The sequence below is a fragment of the Scheffersomyces coipomensis genome (assembly GCF_036884675.1).
Source record: "Scheffersomyces coipomensis strain NRRL Y-17651 chromosome Unknown DFJ63scaffold_1, whole genome shotgun sequence".
Classification (NCBI taxonomy): Eukaryota; Fungi; Ascomycota; class Pichiomycetes; order Serinales; family Debaryomycetaceae; genus Scheffersomyces; species Scheffersomyces coipomensis.
Genome location: NW_027042892.1, coordinates 933502 through 946872, shown reverse-complemented (window position 1 = coordinate 946872; position 13371 = coordinate 933502). Strand labels below are relative to the sequence as shown.

At 31.9% G+C, this 13371-nt stretch overlaps 7 protein-coding genes across 7 annotated transcripts; 5 read left to right on the top strand and 2 right to left on the bottom strand. All coding sequences in view use genetic code 12, as the record gives it.

Moving 5' to 3' along the window:
- Positions 1-143: 143 nt before the first annotated feature.
- Positions 144-1348, top strand: SSN3 (cyclin-dependent serine/threonine protein kinase). Its single transcript, XM_064906706.1, has one exon. The coding sequence runs from the start codon at positions 193-195 to the stop codon at positions 1321-1323; it is 1131 nt and encodes a 376-aa protein (XP_064764621.1). The 5' UTR covers positions 144-192; the 3' UTR covers positions 1324-1348.
- A 238-nt stretch (positions 1349-1586) lies between these two features.
- TAF14 (TATA-binding protein-associated factor) lies at positions 1587-2771 on the top strand. The gene is made up of 2 exons (XM_064903880.1): positions 1587-1858; positions 1928-2771. The coding sequence occupies exons 1-2, from the start codon at positions 1850-1852 to the stop codon at positions 2699-2701; spliced, it is 783 nt and encodes a 260-aa protein (XP_064764620.1). The 5' UTR covers positions 1587-1849; the 3' UTR covers positions 2702-2771.
- STE4 (G protein subunit beta) lies at positions 2696-4474 on the bottom strand. The gene has a single exon (XM_064903890.1). It carries the CDS (start codon positions 4134-4136, stop codon positions 2841-2843), a length of 1296 nt encoding a protein of 431 aa, XP_064764619.1. The 5' UTR covers positions 4137-4474; the 3' UTR covers positions 2696-2840.
- Positions 4429-7480, bottom strand: TBF1 (Tbf1p). The gene has a single exon (XM_064903886.1). It carries the CDS (start codon positions 7048-7050, stop codon positions 4813-4815), a length of 2238 nt encoding a protein of 745 aa, XP_064764618.1. The 5' UTR covers positions 7051-7480; the 3' UTR covers positions 4429-4812.
- Positions 7481-9401, top strand: UGA1 (4-aminobutyrate transaminase). Its single transcript, XM_064903868.1, has one exon. The coding sequence runs from the start codon at positions 7912-7914 to the stop codon at positions 9325-9327; it is 1416 nt and encodes a 471-aa protein (XP_064764617.1). The 5' UTR covers positions 7481-7911; the 3' UTR covers positions 9328-9401.
- A 160-nt stretch (positions 9402-9561) lies between these two features.
- On the top strand, positions 9562-10918 carry DFJ63DRAFT_310435 (uncharacterized protein; the record flags this gene model as incomplete). The annotated part of the gene is made up of 2 exons (XM_064905595.1): positions 9562-10051; positions 10158-10918. The coding sequence occupies 2 exons, from the start codon at positions 9562-9564 to the stop codon at positions 10916-10918; spliced, it is 1251 nt and encodes a 416-aa protein (XP_064764616.1).
- Positions 10919-11219: 301 nt separating this feature from the next.
- Positions 11220-12188, top strand: DFJ63DRAFT_310434 (uncharacterized protein; the record flags this gene model as incomplete). The annotated part of the gene is made up of 1 exon (XM_064905594.1): positions 11220-12188. The coding sequence occupies one exon, from the start codon at positions 11220-11222 to the stop codon at positions 12186-12188; it is 969 nt and encodes a 322-aa protein (XP_064764615.1).
- Between the last annotated feature and the right edge of the window lie 1183 nt (positions 12189-13371).

Here is a 13371-nt window from a genome sequence, read left to right as displayed (position 1 = left end):
CGAAATAGTAATAGTAGATTAGGCACTCCCATTGTTCAAAGTAATACTGATTCTAGTCCATCTACTCAATTGTTTGCCATTAAGAAATTCAAATCTGATAATCATCTGCTGAATAAAACTCATCATAATCATGATATGGGAGGTAATGAAATCATTCATTATACGGGGATATCTCAAAGTGCTATTCGTGAAATGTCATTATGTCGAGAATTAAATAATAAAAATGTGATTAAATTAATTGATATTATTCTTGAAAACAAATCAATTTATATTATTTTTGAATTCTGTGAACATGATTTATTACAAATTATTCATTATCATTCTCATCCTGAAGTTAAACGAATTCCTCAAACTACAGTTAAATCATTAATTTGGCAGATTCTTAATGGAGTTACATTCTTACATCAAAATTGGATTTTCCATCGTGATTTAAAGCCTGCTAATATCATGGTAACTTCAAATGGAGTAGTAAAGATTGGTGATTTAGGGTTAGCTAGAAAATTTAATAATCCTTTACAGAGTTTATATACTGGAGATAAAGTGGTAGTGACTATTTGGTATAGAGCTCCTGAATTATTATTAGGTGCTAGACATTATACATCTGCTATTGATTTATGGGCTGTGGGTTGTATATTAGCTGAATTATTGTCATTAAGACCAATCTTTAAAGGTGAAGAAGCTAAAATCGATATTAATAATAAGAAATCAGTTCCATTTCAAAAGAATCAATTTCAAAAGATTATTGAAGTATTAGGAACTCCAACTTTAAAGAATTGGCCTCTGCTTAATAAGTATCCTGATTTCCCAGCATTTCAACAACAATTAACTACTAATTATACTTGTAATATAGATCAATGGTATAAAGTGATTGGTGGTACGAATAAACAATGTCTTGTATTGTTGAAAGGGTTATTAGAATATGATCCTCAAATAAGATTGACGGCTGATACAGCATTGATTCATGATTTCTTTTTAGAATTACCTAAAGTTCAAGAGAATGCCTTTGAAGGATTGAATTTGAAGTATCCTAAGAGAAGAATTTATACTGATGATAATGATATTATCTCGAATCAACAACAAGGACATCAACAACAGCAAGCATCTCAGCAACAGCAACAACAGCAGCAACAACAACAACAACAGTTACATCAACAACAACTGCAACAAGTCCTGCAACAACAACAAGTTCTGCAACAACAACAACAAATCGAATCGCAATTACAAAATCAAAATCAAATACAATCGTTACAACAACTTCAATCAGACTTGCCGTATAAGAGACAAATTGACGATAATGCAGGAACCCGTAAGAGACAAAGGTAGACTATACATATATATATATATATAGTGAAGATAAGAGGAGGAGATTGAGTACATCAGTATATAGGGCAGGTTTTAACTGATATGAATAAAAGTAAACAGGAGGTTTAATTTCAAACAAGAGTAGTCAACGTAGTAGTAATATGAAACGTGTAGTAGTAAATCGTACAACAAAACTTGCAGCCATCATGACGTGATGTTAAGTAGTAGTTAAAGTAAAAGTATCACCATTTTGACCCATTGGACACGACCTTACTCCCTCCTCTCTACACTCACCAGCAGTGACAACGAAGAAAAAAAAACTCACAACAACAAAAAGTTCCACAAAGGAAGGAAAAAAAATGTATCAGCAAAAATTGCAATTAACACCAAAAGCTTACTGTAAACGATCAATTGATCAATCAATCAATCAATCTAAGTACTATATCTGGTCTATACCATTGGACATATCATCTACCATCCCACATCAAGACATTTCCACCTTAATACCTTTCCTCCCTTCCCTCCCATTCCTCCGCCAAATAGAACAATGTCTGAAGTAAGTATAAATCCCCCTTTTCCAATTATGATTGAATTGAAGTTACTAACAAGTTATTCCTGTTTCTAGGTTAAAAGAACGATTAGAATAAAGACTGAACAACACGTTTTAAAGGATGTTCCACCTGTGGAAAACTTTCCTATGAGACAATGGTCAATTGAAGTGGCCATGTTGGATTCAACTGGAAAGGAAGTTCCTGCCACCATCTTGGATAAAGTCACTTATACTTTACATCCTACCTTTGCCAATCCTATAAGAACTATAAAACAATCCCCCTTCAGAGTTGAAGAACAAGGTTGGGGTGAATTCGATATACCTATTTCTATCCATATATTAGGATTAAATGGTAAAACTGGTGAAAGAAAATTTAATCATGATTTAAATTTTGCTCAAGAATTATATACCAATGATCATGTAGTTACTATTCCAGTAGGATCAAATAAAAATCCTCAACTAAATAAATTATTATTAGAAACTGGTACTTTACCATTTGATGAATCAAATCCTGCTGTTAAAAGAAAATTAGAATCATCATCTAATGGTCCTGCTGCTACTACAACTGCAACTTCTGATTTAAATAATAAATTAAAAAAACTGAAAACTTCAAATGGTAATGCTATTAAAGGTAATATCGATTTAGAAAAATTAGCCAATGGTTTAACTAAATTAAGTGAAGATGATTTAATTGTCATTGTACAGATGGTAACTGATAATAGAACAAGTGAAATGAATATAAAAAATGACGTTGATAATGCAGAATTTACTATGGATTTATATACTTTACCAGAATCTTTATTAAAGAGTTTATGGGATTACGTTAAGAAACATAATGGTGATGTCTAATCCTATCCATTCATCTTTATCTTATTTCTTTTCTTGATCGTGTATATTCTATTTTACTTTATATATATATATTTTATATATTACTATATTTCATTTAAAAATAAAAAATTTAAAATAATTAATATGGAATTGTTGTTGTTCATGCTGAATAAACTTTAACTGTAGAATCCCATGATGCAGTAGCTAATCCAATACCATCAGGACTAACAGTTACTTGATTGATTTTATTAACATGATCATTACCAACTGATCCAATGATTTCTTGTTTCAATGTATCCCATATCAAACATCCTAACTCGGAATAACAAGCATAGAATAATCTCCCACTCTTACTAAAATCAATCGAATAAACTCCTGGATTTTCAATACTAGAGTATATACTTTGTAAACTAAATCTTTCATTAGTAGGTGTATTAGATCCTTGATTATTTCTATGGAATGAGAATAATGGTTGCTTTGCATTCTGATTGATTCGTTGATGTTGTTGTATTTGCTTTTGACGTTGTTGTTGGGCTAATTCATTAGCTAATGAATAAGTATTCAATTCACAATCGGATCGGAAATCAAATAATCGAATATATCCATCATCAGATCCCGTTATAAATGAATTCCCATCGGGGAATAATCTTATAGTATTAACATCACTATTCGATACAAAGAAATTTTGACTGGCTGATTGAGATCTTAAATCCCAAAGTTTAACATTCCCATCTGATGAACCTGATATAAATAAATTAGGATTATTACTTTCTTTCAAGGGTGAAAACACATCTAGACATAACACATCACCTAAATGATCAATGAAATCCCGTACTTTACTCCCTCTTGATATATCCCATAATGCACATGTCATATCTCCACTGGCTGTTATTATTTGATTATTACTGATAAACTCACAATCGGATATATAAGCAGTATGACCTTTGAATATCGATTGAACCGATTGATAGAAATTCCCATACATTTGATAACCATTCTCAGAACTATCACCAGGACCTCTACCTCCATCAGATTTGATTTTATATATCGTACAAACATTATCCAATCCAGCAGCGGCCACTAATTTCTGATTGGGGGAATAACTACATGTTAAAACCCATTGATTTTCAAGAGTTATGGCTTGTTTTTTAAATCCAGTTATAGCATCCCAAATAATCATATATCCATCTTGACTGGCGGATAATATTTTGGTAGAATCTGAACTCCATTTAATCTTTGCAATCTTGGTTTGATGCCCTTTTAAAGTATTATATATTTTTAGATTGTTGTAATTCTTAGGAAATGGTTCTATCTTGGTACTGAAATCTACTAAATTGGCATCTTTTGTCCTTATTCTCACTTTCTCAACTTCATTATAAAGAGTTCGAGCTTCTTGTCTGGCTGAAGCTATTTTTCTCTGAATATCGTCGTTATTGGTTTGTATTTGAGTTGACATGATTATATATATTCTTTATAACAAATATGAAACAATCCTCGGTAGTTTTCAAAATTAGATGTAACTAGTTTGCCGTTTACCTTTATTTGGTAATAATAACACTCTTATCAATGTTTCGATGATACTCTTCGTGGAATAGAAAAATGATCTTATAATCTAAACTAACAAAGCAAAGAAATAATAAGATTACGACAAGAGAAGAATGAAAATACAAATATACAATTATACAATTAAAGTTGGTTACAGGGATGGCCAAGCAATATCTCTGTGGAAGGATAGAAAATATTACTTCTACATTTGTTTCGAAACATGTATTAAAAAATAAAAATTATACCCACAAGAGTCAGCTTAAAAAACGTGAATCATATAAAATAAAATAAATCCAAAAAAAAGAAATTGTGAAAGGCTAGATGTAGATCTATCTAAAACAAAGATTTAGTTTGGAGTAAGGGTCTTTCATACATCTGAAACAAATCTTACATATTCTAAAACTAATGACATGGGTTGCCTAATTAGGAAGTGCCATGTTAAAAATCATTTCTCTCACAAAATCATCCCAAAAAATAAATTTACGAGAGGTGATTGTCATTTTATGCAGTTACAATTACATCTTTGTTCCAACTTTTAAATTGTCTTGGTTTTCATTATTACATATATAAGTAGAGTATCAAACAGTTTATGGACTTGTAGATTGTGCTATAGTAGGTGGTACAGGTGGTGATTGTGATGGAGGTTGTGATTGTGAAGATTGATGTTGTTGAACACTTGGAACTGGAGCAGCAGCAGTTTTCTTATTCTTATTACCTCTCTTATTACCCTTTAATTTATCATCTCTTTCAAGTTCACCAGTTACTCTTTGTAAATAGGCTGGAACTGGTAATCCACTCTTTAAGAAAAACATCTTCCAATTTCTGGCTTTATCCTTTAATTGAACTTGAGATCTATTCTTTAATGCTTCTGATATTTTACCACCATTACCAAATAATTCTAAAATAGTAGACCATTGTGGACCTTTTAATTCTAAGGCATGTCTTAATGCTTTTTCTTCTTCTCTTGTCCATGGTCTTCTTGCTTGGGTCTTGTTAGACGGATTTGGATTGATTCTTAAATGGATTTGTTGTTCTGCTATTTCTGATGGTAATAATGCATTCATTATATCATTAATATCCTTAGATTTCATTTCTGAATTAGCATTGATATCAACATTGGTAGTCGTAGAAGGACGACTGATGAGAACATTTTCGTCAGAGGGAGTAGTATTCCCAATAGGTTCTGTGGTACTGCCACTTAATAATTCTTGACTATGAGGAGTGGTTTCGCCATCATTAAGACTTCTTCCCTTGGTCGGTCTTCCCTTCTTACCCCAAATCAAGAACCCCATATTCTTAGCCACATAATCAAATAACACCTTTAAGAATGTAAACCAATCATATTCTTCACTTAAATTTCTATCAGTATCATAAGATAATAAAATATCCTTTCTTGATCTACATCTTTCTATAAAATCAGCTTCAATGGGTGAAAGGACTTTAATGGCTCTTCGGGATAATAAGATTACATCCAAATTAGACGGTAAAATATCTTCCAATATTTCTTCTCTTGATCTTTCTCTAGCGTCAATAGCGGATATATAGGCTTGAGTTTTCAAATCCAAGTATAATTCAGCTTGAGGTTTTAATAATTTACCTACTTTTTCACCTATAGCAGTATTAATCCCACTTTGTAAACTCATACTATTTGAACCCATATTTGATAATGCATTATTTGGTTCTAAATTATTAGCAGGACAGAATACATCCAAAAATGATTCATTCAAGTAGAAGAAACCAATTTCAATCGTACCCAAAGTTGCTGATAAGAATGTAGCCAAATTAACTTTTCTTAATGTAGATTCAATACTTTGTTCTCTATTTCTAAACATACTTGGAGTTTTATCACCTTCTTTCCACATACCAGGTGCCAAATGTTCCACAGTTAAAAATGGATCTTCTTCAGAATATAATCTCTTGGTGAATTCAAAAAGAGAGGTTAAATCTCTAAATGTGGCACCAGCTGGAGTTTCTGGATTTGATGCTAAATCAATGATTTTTTGATATGGTCCAAGAGCAATCACTCTTAATAATTGGGTTGCTAAATTGTCTAATGTTGGTAACGTATTGACTAATAATTGAATTCTGGGTGGTAAATAATCAGCAGCAACAATAGGAAGTGGTAATGCTGCCATTTGAGCATTGGCTAATATGGCTAATGGTGGTAATTGACTTGATAATGCTTTATATGCTGCTAATGCAGTACTGGTATTTAATAATTCGGAGTTGGCTGGTACTTGAATCCCATCATGTAATACTGTTTCTTCAGAAGATTTAACTTCTTCAGATTCCTTGTCTGCTTCTTTATCTTTGTTTGATTCAGTTGCATTTTCCAATTCATTCGCTATCATGGCTAAATCCTCCTTTTCATTTATCTGTATTGATTGGTCTTGTGATTTGTTTGCTTCCGTAGATGCTGAATCATCGGCTGGATTTTCTTGAATAGCATCACCATTCTCTTTGGCCGTGTTTGATTCTTCATTAGTTTTAGATGTTTCAGTTGAATCTCCTTCTTTGTTTACACCTTCTGTGGTTATATTTGTAGATTCTTCTGTTCTTGCTCTTTTATTGGCTTCATCCCCTTCATCTTCGATCAGCCTTTTGCTTGATTCAGTTAAGCTTGGATCTATTTGTTCCTCCTTTACCGATGTTACGGTGTCTGAATTGCTTTCTGTATTATTTGATATTATCTGTATAACTTCTATGTCATTATTATCTTCTGTTGTTTTATCTGCTGTTTCCAGTATATTACTTGATTCACCAGTTTCTAATTGGTTGACCAACTCATTTGTTCTTTCCTCTTCAGGATTGCTCTCCGAAGACATGATTGATATGTTGTTTTATAGCTTGTTATGATAAGTTTTTGATACTTTTACATACAAATTAAAATCTCATCTTGTTTGTTTATATTTTTTTTTATTTCTCTGCTGCACACAAACAAAATGCGATTTAGAAAATTAACTATGTAAAACGGTATAACTGATCATCTAATGGAGTTTAATTGGTGTTTAACCATTGTTTTAACAAACGCAGTATCATTCGAGAGAATATATCTATCCAATAATATAATCAGATTGAAGGTTTAGATAAACAATATAGCATAATATTAATAAAGATAATTGGTCACGTGACTTTTCTGTGATTTAAAATCTTTTAGCGTCTCTATAGAAGTTGTACGTCATTCCAGGTTGATGTAGACGATTGAATGATTTGGATATCGTCATCTTTTATGATTTCAAACTAATAATCATAGAAATATATAGATAGTCGGCAATGGAAGGATAATTTCAAGGACTACACTATCCGTGGCTAACTAAAGGATAACATCATTATTTGATTCTGAAATAGAATAAACGCGATCAAATGTGTCTGCAAATCATGAAAGAGAGTATACACAAATACGATGATTTTCTTAAATCAGCGAATGGCTATGGCATCCCCTACTTTAAGGCGACTGATGCCGTTACACTAACCTCATTCTGTCAACCTTGACCGTGTCGAAGAGTGATTCAGCGGATGGCCTAAATAGGCAATGCGCGAGCGCATACTAAATTAGATGATTCTTTTTATTTGAAATATTTCACTGAGTATATATTCTGGGCAGAAGAATCCATAAATTCAATTTCAAGAAAAGTTTAACATCTTTCTTGATTTCTTCTTTCTTTAAGTTCTTTAAGTAATTGGTCATGTCTGTATCTGCTACTTATTTTCCAACTGAGCCTACTGCTCCAACTGTTAAAACTACTGAATTTCCTGGTGAAAAATCAAAAGTTGCTATTAAATCTTTAGGTACGGTATTTGATTCAAGAACCGCTTATTTCGTGGCTGATTATGAAAAATCAATTGGTAATTATCTTGTTGATGTTGATGGTAACACTTACTTAGATGTCTATGCTCAAATTGCTTCTATTCCATTGGGTTACAATAACCCAGCTTTAATTGAAGCTGCTAAATCTGATAAAATGATTAGAGCTATTGTTGATAGACCAGCTATTGGTAATTTCCCAGGTAAAGATACTGAAGAAATCATTGCTGAAATCTTAAAAATTGCTCCAAAGGGTCAAGATAAAGTTTGGTCAGGTTTATCAGGTGCTGATGCTAATGAATTAGCATTTAAAGCAACTTTTTTCTGGTATCAATCTAAAAAGAGAGGTTATGCCAATCCATTTTCTGAAGAAGAAAATGTTTCCGTTATGAAGGGTCAATCGCCAGGTTCTCCAGATTTGGCTATTTTATCTTTTGAACGTGCTTTCCATGGTAGATTATTTGCTTCTGGTACTACTACTAGTTCCAAACCAATTCATAAATTAGATTTACCATCATTTAACTGGCCAAAAGCTGAATACCCAAGTTATAAATATCCATTAGATAAACATGAAGCTGAAAACAAAGAAGAAGATAAAAGATGTTTAGAAATTGTTGATAAATTATTCCAAACTTGGAAGGTTCCAATTGCTGGACTTTTAGTAGAACCAATTCAATCTGAAGGTGGTGATAATCATGGTTCTAAAGAATTTTTCCAAGGTTTAAGAGATATTACTTTAAAATATGGGGCTCTTTTGATTGTTGATGAAGTCCAAACTGGGGTTGGTGCTACTGGTAAATTATGGGCACATGAACATTTTGAACTTTCTCCACTTCCAGATATTGTTACTTTCTCAAAGAAATTCCAATCTGCTGGTTACTATTTCCATGATCCAGAAATCGTTCCAAACCAACCATATCGTCAATTCAACACTTGGTGTGGTGATCCAGCTAGAATTATCTTAGCTGGTGCCATTGGTCATGAAGTTCTTAAACATGATTTACCAGCTTTAGCTCAAAAAGTCGGTACTTACTTATTCACTAAGTTAGAAGCATTACAACAAAAATATCCAAAATACCTCCAAGATTTAAGAGGTAAAAATAGAGCTACTTTTATTGCTTGGTCATTAGATGATGCTACTGCTAGAAACAAGTTCTTAGCTGACATGAAAACAGTTGGTGTTAATATTGGTGGTTGTGCTGAAAATTCAGTCAGATTAAGACCAACTTTAGTATTTGAAGAAAAACATGCTGATCTCTTAGTCGAAGCAATTGAAAAGGTTTTATCAAAATATTAAAATATATAGTATTATTTAATGTTTGCATTTTTCTGTATTAAAAATAAACGAAACAAAATTAATTTAACAAACTTTTAGCATTTTTTTGCAACTGGCGCGTAAACAAGTTTTAAAAAGTTTCAGAAATTCAAATAAGTTTGGCAGCACTGTCAAATAGTGTTTAGAATCCTTTGAATTCATCAACATCATCCTTATAAGAATCAATCAGGATCAATCAATCGATCAATTCAAACAATGCAGGCGTTTGAAGATCAAGATTTGATAATTTATCTCTTGATTTCAGCTTATATTATATTAAAAGATTTTGGATTCAATGCTTTGTTGCAATTCCTGATCCTACATGGTTACTTCTTGTTCTGGCAAATCCCATACTTTTACTTGTGCAATCGATTCTTATTACCTTATCCTTATCATTCAGTGTACTCTCAGAGAGCAACTGATTTTGAATACCTTATAGTTGAGATGTTAAAGTACTTTTATAAATATTTACAACATGATGAAATTGGTAAGATATTCTTTGAGGATCAAATTTTCAGAATCTTAAACAAATTTAGATATATTAGAGAGTTAGGAGAAGGTTTAGGAGATATTAGATTTCATGATCTTCAAGATCTTGAAATAGGTAGAAAGGATATTAAGGGTCTTTTCTTTTATTCTCAAAGTCGAGTACAAGCCTCAAAGCATGATATTCTAATCTTATATGTTCATGGAGGAGTTGGATTTGGTAAAGGATCTGCTTATATGTATTCAGAATATTTATCCATATTTTTAATTAATTTATTACAACAAGGATTTACTAATCCTGCTTTATTGGTACCCTCAATTTTCAGGTGATGGACTTGAAAGTTATCCTGCTCAAATGTCACATCTTTTGAATTGTTATCAATATCTTAGTGGTTTGGCTGATGATAAGTGTCATATAATAGTTATGGGAGATTCTACTGGAGCAACTTTAGCCCTTTCATTACTTTTGAATATTTCCAAACCTTCACCCTATTTGATAAATCATATAAGATCTCTAAATATGTATAATACTCAAGAAAAGCAACAAGAACAAATTCAAAGTTTGAATAGTTTAAGAAAACCATCATATTCAATATTAATATCTCCTGTTACCAATGTTGGTAAATATTCTAATATCAAAGATAATGATGATGATTATTTATGTGAAAATTCCCTTTCTAATTGGTCACAAGTATTTGCAACTCCTACAATTCTCGAACAAGAGTCAAACGAATATATTAGTCCCGGCCAATGTAGGGATTTAGAAACATGGAAATTAGCCTTACCAAAGTATGGTATTTATATTAGTTACGGAAGTGAAGAAGCCATAACTGAAGATATTGAAGATTTTGTTGAATTAATGAAGCAAACTGGATGCAAATTGAAAATTGATAAACAATTTGCTCAAATTCATAATTGGGCAATTCTTAGTTTTTATGGAGAAGAATTAATTGATCATCGAGAATATAGTATTCAAACTTATGCAGGAGTTTTATCCAGAATGCTTCTTTGGAATACTGATACATTCTTCAGTAGTGATGCTAATCCCATTCTTAATGTTGTCACCATTGATGATGATTATGTTTAAGTGTATATTAAAAATTAATAAAAAGTAAATTTAATGTATTGGTATAGGTCAAATATTTATTTTTTTTGCAGCGATTACGGAAGCGAGCGATAGAAGTCTTGATAAAAAAAATTTCACAATTTATTAAAAATTAAACTATTTTGACATATATTGTTAAATTGATTCATACCATTTATTCTTGATAGAAGCTTCAGGCTTTCTATGATATCTCATATATAATATTCCATACGTGAAGGATTTGAATACATCTTGGCAATTGAGTTAAATTAGTATTAGCCGAGATATATAAAGAAAAATAGGGATGAGTGGATCCACCACAATTACAGATTCAGGATTATATCATGATATCAAGACATTCATCAAACATGAATCGAATGCTTCATTCATAGCTGGTGGTGTTGCTGGAGCAGTATCACGTACGGTTGTGTCGCCGTTTGAAAGAGCAAAGATTCTATTACAAGTCCAAGGACCTGGATCAAATCATGCATATCAAGGAATGTTCCCCACTATTTTCAAAATGTATCGAGAAGAAGGTTGGAGAGGATTATTTAGAGGGAATCTTTTGAATTGTATAAGGATCTTCCCTTATAGTGCTGTTCAATTTGCTGTGTTTGAAAAATGTAAAGAAATCATGTTAGATCAACGACCTCATAATAAACATAATCTTAATGTTTATGAACGATTGATGGGAGGATCACTTGCAGGGATAGTTTCAGTAGCAGTTACATATCCCTTAGATTTGATTCGAGCTAGAATAACAATTCAAACTGCATCATTATCTAAACTTGATAGAGCCAAATTAACTAAACCACCTACGGTACTTCTGACCTGTAAAGAAGTGATTAAAAATGAAGGTGGTGTGCTTGGACTTTATAAGGGAATAACTCCAACTACATTAGGAGTTGCCCCATATGTGGCGATTAACTTTGCCTTATATGAGAAATGTCGAGAATATATGGATAATTCACCCTTTGATTTTTCCAATCCAATGTGGAAATTGTCGGCAGGAGCATTTTCAAGTTTCGTAGGAGGGGTATTGATTTATCCTCTTGATGTATTACGGAAACGATTCCAAGTGGCTAGTATGGCTGGAGGGGAATTGGGATTTCAATATAGTTCAGTTACTCAAGCATTAATTCATATGTTTAAACATGAAGGATTCTTTGGAGCATATAGAGGATTGACAGCTAATCTATATAAGATTGTTCCATCCATGGCTGTTAGTTGGTTATGTTATGATACATTAAAGGATGTTATTCATCGATGGTAAGAAGAGATCTAATAAAACCATAATTTGCATTTATACATTTTAACAAGCTGACCACAACAAAAAACTCAATCTAGACTAATTTCTATCTTCAACTACCTGTTAGATATCCATTCACTTCTTCTATATAGACTTTATTCTACTTCTAATTGTATATAAACACATATTACTACCCTAAAGTTTTAATTTTAGAGATATTCACGTGACTTTTCATCTCTTAACCAACCAGATCAAGTTTAAATTATTTAGTAGTGAGAATTGGTCGTGTACTTTTCCATTCAAATTAGTATAGAGATTTTCCCTATAGTGAGAGAGTTACAGTGAGTGTTTAAACAGTGAGATGGTGAGAGCTTTTAATGATACGATTTTTTTTTTTTGTTGTTTTAAAAAAACTGAAATCCCACTTTTTACTTCTTGATTATACTTCTTTGTCATTCACTTTATCATATCAATTGAGGATAGATACTAATCATACACAATGAGAGCTACCAGAGTTTTATTAAATGCTGCCAAAAAGGCCAATACTGGTCCTCAAATTCCAGTTGAAATGTACCCATTATTCGCTGCTGTCGCTGTCGCATGTGGTTCAGCTTGTTTCTTTACTTATAGACATTTTGCATACGACAGACAATTAAGAATCTGGAAGAATCCAGATTTATCTAAATTAGATGACGTTTTAAATGATGCTGAAAAGAAATAAACTCTTGAAAGTTAATGATCCAATGATATTTACCCCAGACATATTCAAAAAATAACAAATAACAAATAACCATTCATCAATTCCATAATTCAAAACCAATCAACAGTAAAGTTCTTATGTGATTTACCCTTTCCTTTTATATTCCATTCATCTTTTATCTCAACCCTCCATTCACTTGTTTACTCATCTATCCATCCTTTATTTTTAGCATTGCATTTTTTAAGTCTATAATCAAACTCACCTTTTTACCAACTTTCCACCTTATGATCAAATCCAATCACTCCATCGCAAGACAGAATGAATGAATGATGCCGTTAATAAAGAATGGTTAAGTTTAATATCAACACTTTCAAATTATTCAGTTTTTTATATTACAACCCAATTTAAATCTTTTTTTTTAAAAACAACAAAAAACAACAACAAAAAACCCCTTTTCACTATTAAAGATTGTCTTTAGTTAAGAGATGGATTCAACAAGTTTCCCTT